Raw genomic sequence first — 19,809 nt, 5'->3', positions numbered from 1 at the left:
CGCGGGGAGGGGAGGGAGCGCACGCGTCGATCGGGAAGGGAGAGGGGGAGGGGGGGGGGGGTCAGACGCGACGCGCGATGGGAGGGCGACCGTCGGGAGATCCATCCGACGAGGCATCGCTCGGCGAGGTTTTAGGTTTCCGAACACGAATGGACGGAACGACGACGAGGCGCGCACCGTTCGTTCGGAGCCCATCCGCGGCGTACTTCCTCAGCTGCGACGCGACGACGAGGAGGCCGCCGACGAGGCCGACGTCCTCGCCGGTCACGGCATTTTCGCCGCCCATGACGTTCGCGTGCGCGCGCGCGTCGACGAGTGGCGCGGTCGGCCGACACCACTGAAGTCGGCGACCTGACGCGACGATGAAACTCCGAGACGCGTGCGGCGAAAGCGCGTCGTTCATCACATGCTCACGCGCGCGCTCGGCGTGCACCCGATACGTCCGCGCCGCGCGCTCGTCGCGCGAACACGCCACCGCGTCGTCGCCAGAAGCGACATGTCTCAGCGCGAGACGCTCATCGCCGCGAGTGCGTCGCCGCTCGTCCCTCGTCCCTCGTCGAAATCTCCCCCGCGCGCGTCGCGACCCGCATCATCGGCGGCTGACGCGCTTCCGATCCCACCACCGCCGTCCACACCGTCCGTCCCACCCCGCCGCAGCCCCCGCGGTGAACGACGCGGGCATGGACGCCGCGATGAAAGGCTGGTTCAGCGAAGTCTCCGACGAGATGTGGCCCGGTCAAGCGATGTCGCTCAAGGTGGAGGAGGTGCTCTTCCGCGGCAAGTCCGACTTCCAGGACGTCATGGTTTTCCAGTCGGCGACGTACGGAAAAGTCCTCGTTCTCGACGGCGTGATTCAGTGCACCGAACGCGACGAGTTCTCGTACCAGGAGATGATCGCGCACCTGCCGCTGTGCTCGCTGCACCACGAACCCAAGAAGGTGCTCGTCGTCGGCGGCGGCGACGGCGGCGTGTTGCGAGAGATCACGCGGCATCGATCCGTGGAGCGTCTGGACATCGCGGAGATCGACGGGGTCGTGATCGAGACGGCGAAGAAATATTTCCCCGGGATGTCCCTAGGCGCGTTCTATACACTGGTTCCCATACGACCCCGTCGGCGTGGTGAACGCCGATCCTTAAGGACTTTGCCCGGCGCATCTCTCCGCCCACCCCTTCCTTTCAATCCCCGCCCTCGACGCCTTTCAACTCCAACTGACGCCTTTCAACTCCACCCCGACATTCGCTCGTATGGAACGACCCCTAGGGTTCGACGACCCGCGCGTGCGCGTGCACGTCACGGACGGGATCAAGTGGGTGGGCGACGCGGAGGCGGAGTCGTACGACGCCATCATCGTGGACTCCTCCGACCCGGTCGGACCCGCCGCGGTGCTGTTCGAGCGGGATTTCTTTGAAAAGATTCACCGCGCGCTCAAGCCGGGGGGGGTGGTGTGCACGCAGGGCGAGTGCGTGTGGCTGCACGCGGAACTCATCAAGGACGTTCTCGAGATGTGCAAGAGCATATTCGTCGGCGGCAGCGTGCAGTACGGGTTCACGACGATACCTACGTACCCGTCCGGGCAGATTGGGTTCGTGATGTGCTCCAAGCCGGACGCGGCGGGGAAAACCGTGGACTTCGCGACGCCCGCGCGGCCGCCGCCGATTGCGCCGGGTGCGCGCGCGTTCGTAAAATATCTTCGCGCGGTCGCCCCGCGTCGGTTTTTCGCTCGATCGATTTCGCTCTGCCCGCCCGCCCGCTCGCCCGAACGAGAGAGAGACTCGCCGCCGTGGACGCGGCGCCGCGCGGGGGAAGCGAAACGTCCGGGGATGATCAATTTCGTGAAAGTTTGAGAATATCTGAATTCTCTTGACGAGTTTTACATTAGGCGAAGGCTTCTGAGGATGCTTCCCGGCGGCGGACGCTCGGCGGCGACTCTCTCTCGCTCTTTCTCTCTTTCTCTTTCTCTCTTTCTCTCTTTCTCTCTTTCTCTCTTTCTCTTTCTCTCTCTCTCTCGTCCCCACTCACGACGTCGCTGACCTCACGCGTCGCCCCCAAACGCCGCCCGCGCCGCAGAGGGATCGAAGCTCAAGCCGTTGCGGTACTACAACGCCGGGGTGCACGCGGCGGCGTTCGTCCTCCCCGAGTTCGCGCGCGCGGCCGTGGAGCCGTTCGTCGTCAAGGGCACCGGGCAGAAGTAGCTAGCGCGCGCGTCGCTCGTTCATCGTAGATGCTTGGATTCGTTATTCATAATACTGTATGCATACGTCACGTCGTGAGTAGAAGACTAACTTATCACGCGGCGAGGCGTCACGCGTGCGCTCGAGCGCGAGCGGGCAGCACGCGAACGGTCTCGCCATCCTCCGGGAAATCCACGCCGTCCTCGACGTCCCCGTCGTCGTACGCGACCCTGTACCCGTCCCCGACGCGCCACCGCACGAGCGTCCCCTCGAACCACCGCGCCTCCGCGCGCCAGAAGCACGACACCCGCCGGCCCAGGTACGACCCGGGCGCGCCGACGTTGGATTCCGTGATTTTCATCCCCCGCTTCGGCGGCGACTTCGTTCCCGCTTTCACCGCCGCCGGGGACACGAACGCCGCCGCCGCGGACGACGTCGCGTTCGCGTTCGCGTTCGCGTTCGCGCACGAATTCGTTCGTCCTCGCTTAGTGCTTCGGAACACCTGCGACAGCGGCGTCCCGTCCGCGCGGTCGGGGAGGGTTTCTTTCGACGCGGCGCGCGCGCGCTTCTTCTTCGCCGCCGTCGCCGTCGCCTTCGGCGGCCTTCCCCGCGCGGCCCTCGGCGCCGGCGGCGGCGCGTCCGCGTCCGCGCGCTTCACCGCCGCCGCGTCCGCGGGGGTCGCGTCCTCCGCGGACGCGGCGGCGGTCATCGCCCGTCGCGCCGTCGCGAGAGCGGCTGTCGTCGCGCCGGCCGTCGCGCCCGTCGCGCGCTCGTACTCCGCGCGCATCTCCGCGGGCGTCGCCCACCCGTGATGCATCGCCGACGCGCTCGTCCTCCTCTGTCGCGACCCCGGGTGAGCGCGACCGGTCGCGGTGGCGTTCGCGTTCGCGGCGGCGTTCGCGCGCGCGCGCGCGTCCGCGTCCGCGTCGTCGTCGATGTCGACGTCGCCGCCGCCGCACGCGGGCGTCGCGTCCAGAGGCGCCGCGACCTCGCCCTGACGCAGCGGCGCGACGGCGGCGGCGGCGGCTTTCGCGCGTTTCGTCGTCGTCGACGGCGGCGGCGGCGTCGTCGGCGTCGCCTGCGCGCTCCCCGGCGGCGCGGGCATCTTCCCGGCGGGCGTCGCCGGGCGCTTGCCGCGACGCCCGCGCTTGGTAGAGTCGCGCGGCGTTCTCGTCTGCGTCTTCGGGGACGCGAACGGGAGCTGCCCGGGCGCTGGCGGCGATTTGTTCGCCGCCTCCGCCGCCTCGCCGACGGACCCGTCCGCGATCGGCGAGGCGTCTTCTGACGCGTCGACGACGCCGCCCGTACTCTTCGCGTCCGCATCTTGACCTGGAGGGGGGGCGACGCGCGGTATGAGAGGGACGCGCGGCGACGCGTCGCGCGCGTCCTCCCTCTCCCGCGCCGCCGCTTTTCGCTCCTCGATGGCGCGTTCCACGAGCGACGCCAGCGACGGCGCCGCGTCCTTCGCGATGCGCAGACACTCGTTCGGGTTCGCGCCCGTTCGCTTCCTCGCCGCCGCGGCCGCGGACGCGTCGTACCTCCCGAGACGGCGGCGCGAGTACACGTGCAGCGCGCGGCTGGTGCCGAACCCGTGCGGGATATCCTCGGTCGTCGCGGCCACCGCGTCGGGGGCGCTTTTCTCGTCGCCTGCGACGCGGCATCCTCCTCCAGGGGCGCGCATCATCTCCTCCGCGTGCCTCTCCGCCTCTTCGAACGCCTTCTCCGCGGCGGCGTCGTCGCCGCCGCACAGATGCGCGCGGTGAATCGTCACCCTCAGCCGCATCCCGCGCTCTTTCGTGAAGACGCACGCGTCGCCGACGGCGAGCCGCTGATCGACGGCGAACCCGCGCCACCCGCCGCTCAAGCCGCCGTTGTTGGCGGATCGAACCAGCCATACCGTCTTCCATTCCTCGCCGTCGCACGTCAACACCACCGTGCTCGTCGTGTCCGGGAGGAAGTCGCCGATGCCGTACGGCGCCTGGAGCCAGTACCCGCCGGAGACGTGCGACGGGAGCATGAGCTTCACGAACGCGGGGCCCGGCGGGGACCACTGCGGGGCGCGCTGGACGCTAGACGCCGCCGTGGGGTCGCGCGCGAACGCCGCCGCGTTGGCGAACGAGTCGTTGCTGCCGTCGTCGTCCTCCCAACTCCAGTCGCTCGTGTTGTGCGTGCGTCGACCGCCGCTGGAAAGGCGTTGTTTCTCGGAGTGCTTCGCCACCTCCGCGCGGACCTCCTCGTACGTCGGCGTGGGGAGGGAGGCGATGCGCAGCGACTGCCTTCGCTCGCCGAGCGACTCGCGACGCGACGCGCGGTCTCGCGCGGACGCGGGCGCGCGGATCGGTTTCGGCGGGGGACTGCGGAGAGGAGGGACGGGACGGGGGATACGCGCGAGGTGAGCGACACCCACGATGGAGGAACCTCGAGGGTCATCTCGTCGGCGAGGAGGGAGGGGACGCGCGATCGGATCGGAGCGCGCGCGCGATCGGTTGGTTTCGGCGGGAAACGAGCGATGATGATGGGACGATGTCGCCTCGATCGCGGGCGGGGACGCACGCCGCGGCGACCGCGAGCTTGAATATCCCGAGCTCCTGCATGCGTCGCATGTTATCCTGCACGCGACGGTTGCGCTCCATCTCGAACGCGGTGATGTCCGCGTTGGAGGCCATCGCGTCGGTCGCTCTTCTCCGCGGTCGAGGCCGATCGGGGTTGGCGCCTCGGCGGCTTGGCACACTTCTTTTTTTTTCTCGGAACGCGAGCGAAATCCGCGCTTCGTTCGCGCGTCGCGCTCGTCACGTTCGCGCGATCGCCGGTCCGCGCTCGGTGCGATCGCCTGACGGGGCGTCGACCGAGGGCTCGCTCGCGATGGTCGGGCGCGGCGCGGTTTGGAGTCGTCCCGGCGGCGCGGCGGCGAGCTGATGACCATGTTCCCGCCTTTTTCGCAACGAGCACGAGGCGGTCTCGAGTGGAGCGGCCGGCCGGAAGCAGTAGCTCCAGCTCCAGGCGGATAATCCACTCCGACGTCATCCCTCGCTCCTCCGCACTCCACCGCGCGCCCGAGACCACGCCGATCGTCCTCCGACGATGCTCGCGCTCACCCGCACGGCCATCGGATCGAGCCCGCGCGTCGGCGCGCCGCGCGTCCGCGCGCGCGCCGCGCCCGTCGCGACCGCGCCTCCGACGGCGCTTCCGAGGAGACGAACGTCGACGACGTCGACGCGAACGCGAACGCGCGCGGCCGTCGTCGCCGCCGCCGCGGGCGCGGGCGCGGGCGCGGGCGCGGGCGCGTCCGCGGCCATCCCGCAGATCGCCGCCGCGAAGAAAGCCGCGGCGGCGACGGTCGTCGCGGCGACGCCCACGCTCGCGTACACGCTCTCCACCGTCGTCGGCTCGAACCTGGCGTTCCCCGCGCTCTGGGCGCTCACCGCGCTCCCGTGCTGCCTCGCGTTCGTCAACCCGGTCTACGTCTTCAGCGTCGGGTACGGCCTCGCCGTGGCGTACGCGGGCGCGGGTCTCCTCGCGCTCGCGTCCCTCGCCGGGATGACGATCCCGAAGCTCGTGGCGTATCACTGCGTCGGCGCCGTGGTTTACGGCGTGCGTTTAGCCGCGTTTCTCGCGTGGCGCTCGGTCACGTGGGACCAGTGGGGGAAGCGCGCGGAGAAAGCGCCGGAGGCGAGGGCGAAGAGCCTCGCGGCTCGCGTGCCCGTCGTGTTGTGCTGCTCGCTTCTGTACGCGTGCATGTGCTCGCCGATGGTGTTCCACGTCAAGGTCGCGCACGCGATCGGCGCGGAGTACGGTCGCGTCGTAGGATTCGGCCTCGCGGTACAGTGGTGCGGGCTGCTCCTCGAAGCGCTCGCGGACCACACGAAGAGCGCGTATAAGATGTCCGAGGAAGGGAAGAACCGGTGGTGCGACGTCGGCGTGTATCAGCGGTGCCGGCACCCGAACTACCTCGGCGAGGTGTTGTTCTGGGTGGGCCTCTACGTCGCGGGAGCGCCCGCGATGCTCGTCTACGGCGCGGTTTCGTTCGCGCCCGCGACGTTAGGGTTGGTCTTCATCGTGTGGCTGATGACGAGCCAGTGCGCGAAGCAGGACGAAAAGCAGGCGGAGAGGTACGGAGAGAATCCGGAGTACAACGCGTGGGTCGCGAACTCCGGCTCGTTGACGATCAAGTAGATAGAGCAGCAGACGTATATATATTTTACACGGCGCGGCGGTCGATCTCCGCGGCGTCGCGCCGAACGCGTTGATCCACGTTCATCATCATCATCACCTCCGCAGTCCAATCTTGTGGTACGGCATGTCAAACTCCCGGCAAAACCCCCCGACCGCTTTCCTCCCGCACTGCGCGGGCTGCCCGCCCTCGCTCGCGCTGCTCGGCGGGACCCCCACGACTCTCTCCGGCATCCCGAGCGCCGCCGTCGCCTCCGCCGCGCTTCGCGACGTCGCGACGTAGCGGTCGAACCCCGCCATCTCCGCCGCCGCCGCCGCCTTCTTCGCGTCCGACTTGGCGCGGCGCGCGCCGACGGTCGGGCAGAGGACGTCGTTCGCCTTCTTCCCCGTCCACAGCCCGGAGCTCACGGTCTGCTTGCCCCACCCCGCGGTGCGTGGGTCGCCGAACGCGAGGTCCGAGGTGGTGACGTCGTAGAACGCGTCGTTCGGGACGTCGCCGAGGCCGTGCGAAAACTTGTGCTCGAGCGGCACGAGCGGCGGCGCCTGGCGGTCCATCCGAGGCGGGACGATGCCCGCGCCGGTCTTGCCCTGGTCGGGTGAGGACGGAGCGGCGCGTGAGCGACGAGGAGAGAGACGCGGGACGATCGACGGAGGCGCGCGGAGCGAGGGTGGAAATCTCGGGGGGACCCAACGAACAACGGCACGCGGCGCGGCGGGGGACGCACCGCGGCGGTGAACGCGTCCATCTGCGTCGACGCCGTCGGCATCGGCATCGCGTCTCTCCCGATGAAGTTCGCGCCGATGTTCCGCGACGCGACCTCGTCCTCGACCCAGTTATCTATGATGACGCCTTGCCTGGAGGCGCGGAAGAGGGACGCGGGGCGGGTCGGACGTCAGCGACGCGACGGCGTTTCCAGCGAGGGAGGGGGTCGAGAGGGAAATCCAATTCGAGCGCGGCGCCGCGACGCCGGCGGGAGGAGGAGGTACGCGACGGCGCGCGCACCGATACGTGGTCTTGTGATTGCTCAGTCCGATCCCGGTCCCGCATCCGCGCGACCATTTCTCCTCGTACACGCCCATGACGTCGAGAGCGCGCTTCGACGGACGCGACGCGCGCGCGAAGACTGAAATTGATTGACGACACAGCTGGCAGGCTGGCGCTCGCTCCAGCTCCAACGCCTCCAGTCTACAATTTTTCCGCCAGCCAGACGAGCGGAACTTGGACGACCGACGCCGCCGGCTCCGCCACAATCACGGCCGCACAGAGCAGCTCGCCCGGTCTTCGCACCACGGAGCGCTCGTCCACGTCGCGCGTCGTCGTTCGATCGCGCCGCGCGTGATCCTCGCCGCTCGCGTCGTCTTTCCGGAGGTGCGCGCCCGCGCACGAATCGTCGGCGTTCCATTCCGTTCGCCCGCGAAAGTGTAAAGTACGCCGTACGCCCTAGCTCGACGATCGAGTGTCGTACTACGTCCTCGGGACGCGGACCGACGCGAGCGATCGCGGCGGTTCCGCGCGGTTCGATCCGCGGGCGCGCGGTTCTCGAGCGCGTCGCCGCGCTCGGCGCGCGGGAGAGCTCGCGCGCGCGTCGCGGCGCGCGATCTCGCGCGCCGGAATGCGCGCGCGAATTCTTCCTTCGCCCGCGCGCGAACGAAGCGCCGGATCGTCGCGGATCGCCCCGCGCGACCGCCCGTCTCCCCCGCGATCGACCGCTGACGCCGCCGCGCATCGTCCCGATCCCTCTTCCTTCCTCGACAGACGCGTCCGTCGTCCTCGGCGCGCCGGCGCTCTCGACCGCGAGCGTCGCGCGCCGGACCCGCGCCGCGCCGCGCTCGCGCCGCGCTCGCGCCCCTCGCCCCCGCTCGCGTCGCGTTCGACGATTCGATCGAACGACCGATCGATCGATCGACCATTCCATTTTTTGGTTCATATCACCGGCGAGGTAGATATCCTCATCAGCCGCCACCCCTTCCCTCCGCGATGCCGAACGCGAACGGCAAAGCCCCGGGCTCGCCCGAGACGTCCATCGGATGGCGCGTCTCCGTGTACTGGCCGTCGCTCGACAAGACGTTCACCGGGATCGTGCTCTCGTACGACTCGACGAACGAGACGCACACGGTGCGGTGGGACGACGCGCCCGAGGATCAATCCGGCCTCACCGAGGTGGACCTCAGCGAGGGCGAGGTGGCGTGGACGGAGTCCCCGAACGTCGCGCCGACGCCGCCCGGGGTGGAGCCCCTGGAGGAGCTCGAGGCGAGGCTCACGGTCGGGACGATCAAGTGGTGCTGCGTGAAGGTTTTGAAAGCCGCGGGCGTGGAAGGGATGACGCTCGCGGAGATGGTGAAGACGTCGGGCGACTTGGGTCTGAAGGACTGGAGCAACGTCGCGCAGAAGACGAACACGATCAACGCGTGCGTGGCGTCGGATAAGGCGTTCGTGAAGATCGTTCCCGGCCGCGTCGGGCTCGCGTGCCTCGGCGCCGTGCCGTGGAGCGCGGAGAAAGCCGCGGAGATGGGCGCGCAGCTTCGACGGCCGAACGGATCCGGGCCCGCGTCCGGGAAGAAGAGGAAGTCGAACGCGGCGGCGGCGCCCATCGGCGATCTCGCCGACACGAGCGCGTTCGACGTCGCCGCGGGCCACACGATCGGGGGCGTGCGCGTGACGCCCGCGACGGCCGCCGCGGCCAGAGCGAAGCCGCCGCCGCAGGTGAGCATCAAGTCGTCCGGCAAGGGCTCGACGCCGGGAGGGAAGCGCACGATCGGGGGGAACGTCCCGGGCGAGGCGAAGACGCTCGTCTGCGTCAAGTGCGGCTTGGGGCCGATGAACCCGGTCGGGATGCGGATGCACAACGCGCGGTGGTGCAAGAAGAAGGACGGCCCGGACCTGTACGGCGGGAACGCCCCGGACGCGGACCCGGTGAGCGACGACGACGAGGAGGAGGAGGCGAACGCGGATCTCGACGAGATGTCTTTAGCCGCCATCGCCGGCGGATTGACGAAGAAGCAAAAGACGACGCCGACGCCTTCCTCCGCGGGCCGCGGGGGGCGGCCCAAGACGCCGAAGGGCGACGATCCCGGGAAGACGATCGTGTGCGATCGGTGCGGGCTCGGGCCTTTCAACAGCATGGGCATCAATATGCACAACGCGCGGTGGTGTAAAGGCCCGGGCGGCGCGGGCGCGGACGGGAAGACGAGGGAAGCGATGAAGGCGAGCCTCCACGGACTCAAAAGAGACAAGCCGAAGGCGGAGGCGTCGCACGCGGAGCAGCAGGCTGCGGAGAGAGCGAAGCAGGAGGCGATGTCCATGGGCAACGGCGGCGCGAGCGAGCCGGCGAAGCGCGGGCCGGGGCGGCCGAGGAAGAACCCGGCGGCGTCGCCCACCGCGACGGCGTCGCCGGCGCCGGCGTCGCCGCCGCCGGCGGCGTCGCCGAAACCGGCGGCGCCCGCGGCGGCGCCCGAGCCCGCGGAGCCTCCCGCGCCTCCCGCGCCTCCCGAACCCCCGACGCCGCCTGAGCCGCCGAGGGAGCTTCGGTTAGACGTCGAGGTGTACAAGCAGGACAAGACGTTCGTCGCGAAGGCGCCGCTCTCGGTCCGACTTGACGTCACCCTCGGCGCTCTGAAGGAAGCTATCGCGTTGAACACGAAGGGGGCGCTGCCGCCGCATCGTCAACGGTTGGAGTACAAGGAGAGGCCGATCGACGCGCCGGACGAGGTGATGCTGACCGGGGTCATCGGCGTCCCGGAGGGCGACCACGTCGTCTTGAAGCTGACGATCATGGATGAGAGGCCGGGGGAGACGTGACGCGACGCGATCGGTCGGAGGGGACGACGGATCGAGACGCGAGGGAGGGACCGGCGGAGAAGACGCGACGTCGAGAAAGTACGAGCGAGCGCGGCGTCGAACGAGAATCGGGGGTGAAGAAGTAGGCTTCCGAAACGAAATGATATTAAACGAAACGCGCGCGCGCACGCCACGCCACGAAGAACGCGCGCGCGCGGCGACGACACGAAACGAAACGACACGAAACGTCGCGTCGCTTCGCATCCCGCGTCGGTCGCGTCACGCCGCCACAGCCATCATCCCCCGCAGCATCATCTCTCGCAGCACCCACGTCGGCGCGACGTACTTCCGTCCGTCCGCGGCGACGAGCTCCTTATCCACGAGCTGCATCGCCCACAGATAATGCACCGCCTGTATATCATCCTCCGCGCCCTCCACGATCACTCCGCTCGCGTCCCTCACGCAGTTGATCTGCTGGCACTGGAACTGCGTCACGACGAGCGGCGCGCCCTCCATCATCCGCGTCTCCACGAGCTCCACGTCGCCGAGGTGGAGGACGCGCGGATCCACAAACTTCTGCTCCGCCTCCCACGCGCGCATTTGCCCGCTCATCCGCTCCATCATCTCGTTACTCACATTGGTCATCGCCAGCGCGTCGACGTCGCCCTTGAGGTACGCGCCGAGAATCTTGGGCACGTCTCGTCGCACCTCGGCGAGAAAATCGTTGATGTTGAACGTCGGCGCCCGCGCGCGAATCGCGCGGTACGCCTCGCCTTGCTCCGTCTCCTGGAAGAAGCCGTCCACGGAGTCCTGGATCTTGTGCACCATCGGGTTCTCCGACGTCTCCCACCGCTCCCTCAGGTCCTCGAGCGCGTCCTCGGTCTTCTGATACGCCGGCGTGCGCTTCAGCCCTTGCAGTTTCGAGAAGACGGACGTGAGCCCAGTCTTGGTCGCGATCGCTTCCCATCCCTTGGCGAACGTCGACTTGGTCTGCGTTCGGACCGCGACCGCGGTCGTGCCGTCGCCCTCCTCCATCGGCCCCGGCGCGACGTACCCCGGGCGCTGCTTCCGTCGCTCCTCCGCGGCGTCCCCCGGGTCCATCATCGCGAGGCGGTATTCCTCCTTGAACGCGTTCGCGATCGTCTGCATCGCGGAGCTCGCGCGCGGCGGGAGCGGCGGGATCTTGCCGCCGGACGCCTCCCTCGCTCGCGACGCCGCGCCCGAGGCCCAGGACGTGAACTTCCCCGCGGCCTCTCTCGCCGCGCGCGCGGCGTCCTCCGCGGCCGCGCCCGCGGTCCCGGGCTCGGATTCGGACGAAGACGATTTGGACGACGACGACGACGACGACGACGACTCCGCCGCGGCAGCGGTCGATCCGCGTGATCTCGCGTGATCGTCGCCGCGATCGGCCGCCGACGCGTCGCCTCCCTCGGAGGACGACGCGTCGCGCGCGCGCGCGCCGGGCTCGCCGCCCGCGCTCGAGGCGCCGCTCATCGCGCGCGCGAGATGCGCGCGGCGCGCGCACGCCCGCGCGACGAGCCGCAAGCTCGACATGTCGCCTCTTCCGTCGTCGGTCCGCGCGGCTGTCGCGCGTGCGGCGCGCGCGTCGGAAGTGATCGAGATCGTCGCGTCGAGCGGGCGCCGACCGCTGGCCCCACGCGACGACAAGAAGCTACCGGCCTTTTTCAAAGGCAATTTCATCGGCAAGATCACCGCTATGACGAGCATTCCTTGAAAGCGACGTACGGTGAAATCGAAAGCAAAAAAAGAAAAATGCAATTTTGCCCCGCCGAGATCGCGAGATCCGGTCGCGGCTGGCGCGACGGCGGCAACCAAGAGTCCCCGCGAACCAACAACGAGGGCATTGACCTCTCTCGCGCGCAGGCCTCGCGTCGACGCGATCCCGCGACCGCGTTTCGCGGTCGCGCGAGCATCGCGGGGAAGGTCGCGCGGTCGCGTCGAGCGGACCCGGCGCGTCGTAGCGGCGGCGCGCGCGGCGCATTCAGCCCCGCGCCGGAGTTTGTTCGTTAGCCACGTTCCGGAGGAGCGTCGACGATGTGGTTCCTCAGAGACGTCCTCGGATGCTCCCCGAGCAAGGAGAAGGGCTCGGACGACGCCGCAGACGACGCGGTGCCGTCGTGCGTCCCCACGAAGAAAATCGTCGTCATCGTGAACAAGCGCAGCGGCTCGCAGATGGTGCGTCCGCGGCAACCTCGACGCGCGCGCGTCGTTCGCCGCGCTCTCATCCATCCTTCTTCGTTCCGTCTCCCCGAAAGAAACAGAAAACGTTTCGCCGCCGCGCCCTTCGCTCTCCTCGCCGCTGACGCCGCCGCACGCGGTCCACCCCCTCCCCCTCCCCCTCTCCCTCTCTCTCGTCCTCCCGTCTCAGGGCATCACGCTCGCGCGGAAGCTCGCGGAGGCGAAGTGCGGCGTGATATACCTGGACGAGTACCTCAAACGACGCGACGCTCTCATGTCCACGCTCGCGACGATGGTCCGAGCGCACCGCGGCGGCGACGGCTTACGGTTCGTCGCCGCGGGCGGCGACGGCACCGTGTCGTGGGTCGCGGAGCTCGTCGCGGAGGCGTCGCGGCGCGCGGGGACAAAAAACGTTCCACCGATAGCCGTTTTATCGTTAGGCACCGGAAACGAGCTCGCGAGGGTCACCGGCTGGGGCGGCACGTTCACCGGCGCGGAAAGTTTAGCGACGTTCGCGCGCGACGTCGCCGGCGGTAGAGTCGTCGGCGTGGACTCGTGGCTGTGGGAGGCGACGCCAATGCGCGTGGGGCACGATCAGCTCGAGCGCGGGCAGGCGCTCGCGTCGCCGCGAGGAGGCGGCGACTTGGGGCGCGGCGGAGCCGGACACAGGAGAGGCGGGTTCGGGGAAAACGGCGTCGGATTCGGCAGCGTCGTGACGTTAAACTCGTACCTGGAAGACGGCGTAGAGGAGGGCGACGCCGCGGGCGCGCGATCCGGCGAGAGACACGGCGGCTACGGCGACTGTTCGAACGGCGACGGCGGGATGCGGAACTCGAACTCGCGGCCGAGCCTTCGAGCGATCGCGGAGAGCCCGGAGCGGCCGGGAAGGAAGGGCGGACGAGGTAAAGAGCGAGTGCGGTACTCGCACGACATCGCGAGGGCGATCGCGATGGAGAGCGACGATCTGCCGCACCTGCCCGACCCGCTGTTCGCGCCGCCGCCGATGACGCCCCCGGGAGCGAAGGCGATGAAGACGGATAAGCTTAAGAAGAATCATCGCGGTCACGGGAGGGACGCGAACGGCGGCGGCGGCGGCGGCGGCGGGGACGGGGACCGAAGAGGGGATTTTGACTCGAGCGGGGCGCGCGGCAAACGCGCGTCGTCGTCGTCGTCGTCGTCGCGCGGCGACCGGTCCAACGCCGCCGCCGCCGCGGACCGCGGCGGGAGCAGCGAGCGGCGAAGCATTCAGCGCGTCCTCAGCGGCGGCGACTTCCACGGCCCCGCGATCAACGGCGTCGGGTTCGGTCGCAAGGTTCGATCGAGAGCGTCCATCGGAAACTCGATCGATTTCGACGCCGCCGGGTTCGGCTTCGAGGCGGACTCCAGCGATGAAGACGAGTCGCGAGACGACTCCGCGTCCGACGCGGACGAGCTTCGCGACGACGTCGTCGGCGCGGTCACGAAGACGTCCGTGTGCTTCTTCAGCGTCGGCTTCGACGCGTCGATCGCGATGCAGTTCCACCAACTCCGCGAGCGAACCCCCGCGTGCTCCGACAGGTGAGCGAGACTCCTTTCGAGACTGCTTCCCGTACGAATCCGTTCGCGTTGTGAACTTCATTCCTTGAGGACTTTGACTTTTCTTCCCGTCGTTTCTCTCCGCCCACCCCTCGCTTTCAACGACGCTCGACCCTACGACGCCTTTCAACTCCACCCTGACGCCTTTCGACCGACGCCTTTCAACTCCCTCCGACAGCGTCACCAAGGTGGTCGCCGGACACGCGTGGCTGGGCATCACGGAGCTCCTCTCGCGCCGGAAATACATCCGCCCCGGCGTGGTCACGCTTCGCGTGGACGGCGTCGAGGTGGCCGTGCCATCGCGAGCGCGCGCGATCCAGTGCTTCAACATTCACTCCTCCGCGACGGGGATCGACTTTTTCGGATGCGGGCAGCCGTCGAGCGCGGACGAGCTTCGCGACTACGTCGAACCCAACATCGGCGACGGGCTCGTCGAGGTGGTCGCCACGTACGGCGTCGGACACCTGAGCGCGATACGGATGGGGTTCGCGCACTCGCACCGGCTCGCGCAGGGGCGGGTCGTGGAGTTGGAGTTAAGAGAGGCGTTGCCGGTGCAGGTGGACGGCGAGCCGTGGCTGCAGCCGCCGGCGATCGTGCGGCTGTCTTCGCAAGGGAAGATTCCGTTCGTGCTCGGGAGAGGGGTCACGCTGAACGTGCCGAAGGCGACGCACAAGAGGCGGGCGAGCGTCGCGACGGACCAGGTTCAGGGGGGGGACGACGAGTCGTACGGCGCGACGACGTAGTGCTGAGCGGCGACGAACGCGAACGCGAACGCGAATACGAACACCGCGAGAAGTAAGTACAGTAAGTACAGTACGCTCGCGTCAGGGATCCTCCGCGCCCGCCTCGCGCTCGAGCGCGGCGGCGACTTCTTCCAATAAGAGCTTCTCCCCGCGTCGAACCTCCACGGCGAGCGACGCTCTGAGGCGCCGCGTCTCCGCTCTCTCGCGCGCGGCGTCCGCGTCGTCGTCGGGGACGCACCACGAGAGCTCCGGTCGACCGTCGATCGCGAGAGCGGCGGCGCCTTCCCCCTCCCCGAGAGCGCGCAGCGCGTCTAAGATGGCGTCGTCCTCCTCCGCCGTCGTCGCCGCGACGCCCTCGACGTCGTACCCCGCGCGCTCGACGCGGCACGCGCGCGCGATCGCCAGTAACGCCCGTTTCTCGTGCGTCTCATTCAGCGGCGCGGACGCGTCGAACGCCGGGGCCCCGACGCGCGACGCCCTCGCCGACTTCACCTCGTCGAGCTCGCTCGCAGACAACGTCAGCGCGCGCGCGGCGCGCATCATGTCGATCGGGACGCAGTCCACCCCGCGCTTCCGTCCGCCGTCCTTCGCCCACCGCGGCGAGACGTTGCTGAGCTCGTACGTCAGCGATCGCCGCGGCGACGCGTCCGACGCCGCCGCGAGCCGCTCGTCGATCCTTCCGTCGTCGTCATCGCCCTCGATGAGTGCGCTCCACAGCGACACGTCCACGGCGTGCAGGTCCGCGCGTCCGTCCCTCCCCGCCGCGTCGGCGCTCGGAGCGTGCGTGAACCCAAACTCGAGCAGGCACCCGCCGCGCGCGTGGTCCGCGTAGTCGTGGAAAATTTGGGTCCCGGCGGGGACGCCGCCGACGCCCGCGCGCAGCGTCACCCTGGGTGCCTCTTTATGCGCGTATTTACCCTCGCCCTCGTCGCCCTCGTCGCCCTCGTCGTCCGCGGTGCCGTCCTCGACGACGCACTTCTCCGCCTCGGAGCAGTGATTGAACAGGTCCAATCCGGGGCACAGACCGTGCTCGTTCGCGTCCGGGAAGTAAAACGCGCGCGCGAGGACGGTCGCGACGGCCCACCGCCACGCGCGCGGCGACTCATGCGCCCTCCGCGTCGCCTCGTCTTCTCCGAACAGCGATTCGTCCGCGCGAAGAAGCGCCGGGAAGCATTTCGCGCGCGCGTCGTCGAACAACGCGATTCTCTCTCGCGCGCGCGTCGCGTGCCGCGACCCCTGCAACGCGCTCAGCTCGCGCTCGTCCCACTCCATCAGCGACCCGACGCGACGCGGGAGAAGCGTGACGTACGTGGCCCAGTGCGACGGCGGGTCGTCGCGCGAATGCGCGGACTCGTGGAGGACGCCGAGCGCGAGGAGCGACGTCCGCGTGGCGTCCAGAGGGAACTCGTGGTCGCTCTCGCGCGACCCTCCGAGCGGCGATTCTGACGACGCGTCCGCGTCGTCGTCCGCGCGAGGGACGAGCCCCGCGGACGCGAGCGCGCGCGCGAGCCGCGCGCACGGCCCGTCCACGTCCGTCACCGCCGCAGTCGTCATCACGATCGGCGCTCGCGCGGGCGTGGCGTCGCGCATTGGGAGCGAGAAGACGACGTCGCCCTCGTCGAGATCTCGCGTCGCGACGCCGCCGACGCCCATGCCGCGCACGCGCGCGAACGCCGCGCGGTCGCCGAAGTCGACCCCGCGCGCTCTGAGCCACACGACGAGGGACGCGATCTGGTGCGCGCTGGCCTCGCCGGGAGGGTCGCCGCCGCCGCCGCGAGGGCGCGACGTCGTCGCGACGCGTCGGCGCGGCCTCCGAGACGACGACGACGACGGCGGCGACGCGTCGTCGTCGCCGGTGCCGACCTTCGCCGTCCGCGTCCGTCCGCCTCTCGACGGAGCCTCTCGCGCGTCGCCGCCTCCGCTCGCGACGGCGCGCCATCGCACGTGCCGCGGGCGCCGCGCGAGCGCGCGCGCGCCTCCGAGGAGGAGCGCCGCCGCGCGCGTCGCCGCCGCCATCCGCGCGGCTCGCTATGCCCGAACCCTTATCCGCGTCGCGTCGGAGAGTGGAAAGACGTTGAACAGAAAGTCCGGGCAGTGTCGTCCGCGCGGGGACGCGAGGGCGCGCTCGCGCTCTCGCCGGTCCGCGTAATCCCCCCGCCATGGACGGCAACAACGCGCCGTTCGGCATAGGCGTGGGGAACCAGTTCATGTTCCCCAACTACGTCTTCGCGCAGGGCCTCCCGTCGTCGATGCCGCCGTTCGCGTCGATGGGCGATCTCGGGCTCGCGAGCGCGGGCGCATCGACGCATCCAGGTCATCATCATCAACATCACCATCACCATCGTCACCCCGGCGGTCTCGGACACGCGCCGCCGATGATGGGCGCGGCGACGCGACCGCTCGGCGCCCCGCCGCCGTCCAAGCCGCCGAGAGGAAAGGTCGCGTGCGAGCACCCCGGATGCGGCAAGGAGTTCGCGTGGGCGCAGGACCTCGCGAAGCACGTCCGAAGAGCGCACTCGGGCGAGGCGCCAAAGTTTCAATGCTCGCACGACGGATGCGAGAAGCGATTCTACGAGCGGAAGCTCCTCGTCGCGCACGAGCGCACGCACACGGACGAGCGGCCGTTCGCGTGCGCGCACCCGGGGTGCGGTAAGACGTTCCGCGCGAGGAACTCGCTGACGTACCACGTCAAGGCGATGCACTCGCGCGCCGAGACGCTGCGATGCGACGTCGACGGGTGCGCGTTTACCACGAAAAAGCCTGAGCTGTTGGCGTCGCACCGCGCCAAGCACGCGCGGCGCGTCACGGAGCGCGCGTGGAAGACGGCGCAGAGAGGCGAGGTGCAAGACGCGGTGAAGGGCGTGAAGGACGAGGCGAGGGAGAAGGCGGGCGAGCTGGCGCGCGCGACGCGGGCGCTGCACGCGGAGCAGAGAGCGCACGCGAGGGCGGCGAAGGAGCTCAGAGCGTTGGCGGCGGAGTGCGACGAGTTGCGGCGGAAGACGAAGAGCGACGCGGAGGAGATCGATCGCCTGCGACCGGGCGGCGGCGGCGGCGGCGATCGCGCGCGCGCGAAGAGAAAGCGCGCCGACGGCGGCGGGGAAGGGGAAGGGGGTGAGGGTGGAGACGGAACGTCGATCGACGCGGCGGGGGGAGGCGGCGACGGCGAAGGACCGGGACCGGGACCGGCGCGGGCGAAGACGCGCGCTCGAGCCCCCGAGGTCGTCCTCCTCGACGGCGTCAACGGCAAGCACCCGATGCTCGCGGTGGGCGACCCCCTGCTCCCGGTCGACCAGATCCCCGGGCCGCACCACCCGCAGTCCGTGTGCGTCAGCGTGAACGGCCGCATGCGTCGGGTGCAGCCGGTGTGCGCGCAGGCGCTGCCGTGGAGCACGTCGTTCATCGGCTGCCCGGGGATCACGTGCGGCGATCCGACGCGAGGGGGGCGCGGCGGCGGAATCGGAATACGGAACGTCAACCGTCGCGACGGCGGCGGGGCGGGGTGGACGGATTTCACCGTGCTGTTCAAACCGAACGGCGAGCGCGACTGCGGGAACAGGAAGTCCACGCCGCTCGAGGTGGAGCACGCGAAGGACCCGGCGAAGTTCCTCGCGCGGTCGACGTCGTGTCCGTGGAGCTCAGAGAGAGCGCAGGAGACGTTGGAGCGCGCGACGGATCCGGTGGCGACGCGCGCGCTGCTGGACGAGTTCGCGCCGAAGCGGCCGCTGAAGGTGAAGAGGGTGGACGGGCAGTGCGAGGGGTGTTACGCCGCGCACGTGACGCTCGCGGCGCGGATGCGCGCGAAGAATCCGAAGAAGCGAGACGCGGCGGCGGCGTCGGCGGCGGCGGCGGCGGCGGCGGACCCGGGGACGTAGCGAGGCGACGACGGCGGCGGCGGCGGACCCGGGGACGTAGCGAGGCGACGACGGCGGCGAGGTGATAGAGACGGATTGCGAATCGTATTACATGGCGTTTCGTTCGTTCGTTCGCTCGTGACGTTCGCGCGGGCGTCTGCGCGGCGTGGTTTTCAGAATCGGTGACCGAGGCTCGCGAGCTTCTCCTTCGCAGGCGCTGAATCCTTCCTCGCGGCCTTCTTCCAGTACTCGACCGCCTTGAACATATCTTTCGTGACGCTTTCGCCGAGTTCGTATAACCTGCCGAGTTCGTATTGGCAACAGGAACTACCTTTAGCATCTCCTTTTTCGAAGAGCTTCACAGCCATGACCACGTTCTTACTAACGCCACGACCATAGCGGTAGCATCCACCGAGCCTGTATTCGGCTCTGTGATCGCCTGCGGCGAGAGCGCTTTCATAGCACTTGAACGCCTCTTTGTACCGCCCCGCTTTGTGATGGTGCCGTCCGAGTAAAACCCGGTATGTATCGTTGGAGCCCGCGTCGACACGCAGAAGGCTCATGAAACGCGCCTCGGTGAGCTTGTCCAGACCATTGATGCGTAGCACGTGATGCACGTGATCAACCTTCGCCTCTTTAGTGCACTTCGAGCCACGGCAGCGGCTGAAGTCGAGAGACGCGGGCAGCGACGCCACTTCCTTCGACGCGCGGCGCCACACTTTCCCAACCTGCGCGAGCGCGAGCCGGGTCTTGACGTCCGACACGTGCGACATCAGGACGCACGCGACGTTGCCGTCGACCTCGAACGCGACGGGCTGAGGTCGAAGGAACGAGTCCACCACCTTCGTCTTTAGAGCGAGCGTCGCCTCCGTCGTCTGGAGCGTCGCCTCCGTCGTCTTGAGCGTCGCCTTTGTCCTCGCCAGCTCCGCTCTCGTGGCTTCCAGTCTCTTCTTCGTGCGCTCGAGTTCCGACGGCGGCCCGACGATGACGACTTTCGAACTCTCGTCGTCGGATTCGGGTTCGATCGAGCGCACGCGCTTGGCCCTGCGCGGTGGAAGTTCCATGGCCTCGCGGCGGCGGCGTCGTCGGGGCGTGCTCGCGCTCGGGGATAGTGGTTCGCGAAACCTCGGAGGAACCTACTCGTACAGCTGATGTGACAGGAGCAGCCCATAACCACACGTAATACATGAGCGCGGTTTTTCAAAGTTCAAAAGCTGGAGAAATTTGGCACGCGCGAGGACAGAGATCCGGACGCGACCCGCGCGTTCGCACGACCCGCCGTCGAGTCGTTCGAGGGACGGACACGCATCATGGCGTTCGA

At 69.2% G+C, this 19,809-nt stretch overlaps 11 protein-coding genes across 11 annotated transcripts; 4 read left to right on the top strand and 7 right to left on the bottom strand.

Moving 5' to 3' along the window:
- Positions 1-61: 61 nt before the first annotated feature.
- MICPUCDRAFT_51138 (uncharacterized protein) lies at positions 62-403 on the bottom strand (the record flags this gene model as incomplete). The annotated part of the gene is made up of 1 exon (XM_003061399.1): positions 62-403. One exon carries the CDS (start codon positions 401-403, stop codon positions 62-64), a length of 342 nt encoding a protein of 113 aa, XP_003061445.1.
- A 10-nt stretch (positions 404-413) lies between these two features.
- Positions 414-2,193, top strand: MICPUCDRAFT_45807 (uncharacterized protein; the record flags this gene model as incomplete). The annotated part of the gene is made up of 4 exons (XM_003061645.1): positions 414-527; positions 658-1,077; positions 1,262-1,666; positions 2,069-2,193. Exons 1-4 carry the CDS (start codon positions 497-499, stop codon positions 2,191-2,193), a joined length of 981 nt encoding a protein of 326 aa, XP_003061691.1. The 5' UTR covers positions 414-496.
- A 109-nt stretch (positions 2,194-2,302) lies between these two features.
- On the bottom strand, positions 2,303-5,052 carry MICPUCDRAFT_48248 (uncharacterized protein; the record flags this gene model as incomplete). Its single annotated transcript, XM_003061398.1, has 2 exons — positions 4,726-5,052; positions 2,303-4,526 (listed from the first exon to the last, which is right to left on the bottom strand). The coding sequence occupies exons 1-2, from the start codon at positions 4,836-4,838 to the stop codon at positions 2,303-2,305; spliced, it is 2,337 nt and encodes a 778-aa protein (XP_003061444.1). The 5' UTR covers positions 4,839-5,052.
- A 201-nt stretch (positions 5,053-5,253) lies between these two features.
- Positions 5,254-6,345, top strand: MICPUCDRAFT_51135 (uncharacterized protein; the record flags this gene model as incomplete). Its single annotated transcript, XM_003061644.1, has 1 exon — positions 5,254-6,345. The coding sequence occupies one exon, from the start codon at positions 5,254-5,256 to the stop codon at positions 6,343-6,345; it is 1,092 nt and encodes a 363-aa protein (XP_003061690.1).
- Positions 6,346-6,438: 93 nt separating this feature from the next.
- On the bottom strand, positions 6,439-7,115 carry MICPUCDRAFT_41604 (uncharacterized protein; the record flags this gene model as incomplete). Its single annotated transcript, XM_003061397.1, has 2 exons — positions 6,439-6,930; positions 7,068-7,115. 2 exons carry the CDS (start codon positions 7,113-7,115, stop codon positions 6,439-6,441), a joined length of 540 nt encoding a protein of 179 aa, XP_003061443.1.
- A 252-nt stretch (positions 7,116-7,367) lies between these two features.
- On the bottom strand, positions 7,368-8,746 carry MICPUCDRAFT_62915 (uncharacterized protein; the record flags this gene model as incomplete). The annotated part of the gene is made up of 2 exons (XM_003061396.1): positions 8,099-8,746; positions 7,368-7,711 (listed from the first exon to the last, which is right to left on the bottom strand). Exons 1-2 carry the CDS (start codon positions 8,268-8,270, stop codon positions 7,368-7,370), a joined length of 516 nt encoding a protein of 171 aa, XP_003061442.1. The 5' UTR covers positions 8,271-8,746.
- Positions 8,747-10,399: 1,653 nt separating this feature from the next.
- On the bottom strand, positions 10,400-11,399 carry MICPUCDRAFT_35265 (mitochondrial protein translocase family; the record flags this gene model as incomplete). The annotated part of the gene is made up of 1 exon (XM_003061395.1): positions 10,400-11,399. Exon 1 carries the CDS (start codon positions 11,267-11,269, stop codon positions 10,400-10,402), a length of 870 nt encoding a protein of 289 aa, XP_003061441.1. The 5' UTR covers positions 11,270-11,399.
- A 776-nt stretch (positions 11,400-12,175) lies between these two features.
- MICPUCDRAFT_51131 (uncharacterized protein) lies at positions 12,176-14,637 on the top strand (the record flags this gene model as incomplete). Its single annotated transcript, XM_003061643.1, has 3 exons — positions 12,176-12,316; positions 12,510-13,876; positions 14,073-14,637. The coding sequence occupies 3 exons, from the start codon at positions 12,176-12,178 to the stop codon at positions 14,635-14,637; spliced, it is 2,073 nt and encodes a 690-aa protein (XP_003061689.1).
- An 81-nt stretch (positions 14,638-14,718) lies between these two features.
- On the bottom strand, positions 14,719-16,653 carry MICPUCDRAFT_51130 (uncharacterized protein; the record flags this gene model as incomplete). Its single annotated transcript, XM_003061394.1, has 1 exon — positions 14,719-16,653. One exon carries the CDS (start codon positions 16,651-16,653, stop codon positions 14,719-14,721), a length of 1,935 nt encoding a protein of 644 aa, XP_003061440.1.
- Positions 16,654-17,015: 362 nt separating this feature from the next.
- MICPUCDRAFT_20533 (uncharacterized protein) lies at positions 17,016-17,459 on the top strand (the record flags this gene model as incomplete). The annotated part of the gene is made up of 1 exon (XM_003061642.1): positions 17,016-17,459. A coding segment is annotated over one exon (444 nt), but the record flags the coding sequence as incomplete, so codon positions are not given.
- Positions 17,460-18,661: 1,202 nt separating this feature from the next.
- MICPUCDRAFT_51128 (uncharacterized protein) lies at positions 18,662-19,552 on the bottom strand (the record flags this gene model as incomplete). The annotated part of the gene is made up of 1 exon (XM_003061393.1): positions 18,662-19,552. The coding sequence occupies one exon, from the start codon at positions 19,550-19,552 to the stop codon at positions 18,662-18,664; it is 891 nt and encodes a 296-aa protein (XP_003061439.1).
- Positions 19,553-19,809: the final 257 nt, after the last annotated feature.

This window comes from Micromonas pusilla (genome assembly GCF_000151265.4).
Source record: "Micromonas pusilla CCMP1545 genomic scaffold MICPUCscaffold_10, whole genome shotgun sequence".
Lineage (NCBI taxonomy): Eukaryota > Viridiplantae > Chlorophyta > Mamiellophyceae > Mamiellales > Mamiellaceae > Micromonas > Micromonas pusilla.
The sequence above is the reverse complement of the archived record's forward strand: the minus strand, read 5'-3'. Positions and strand labels throughout refer to the sequence as shown.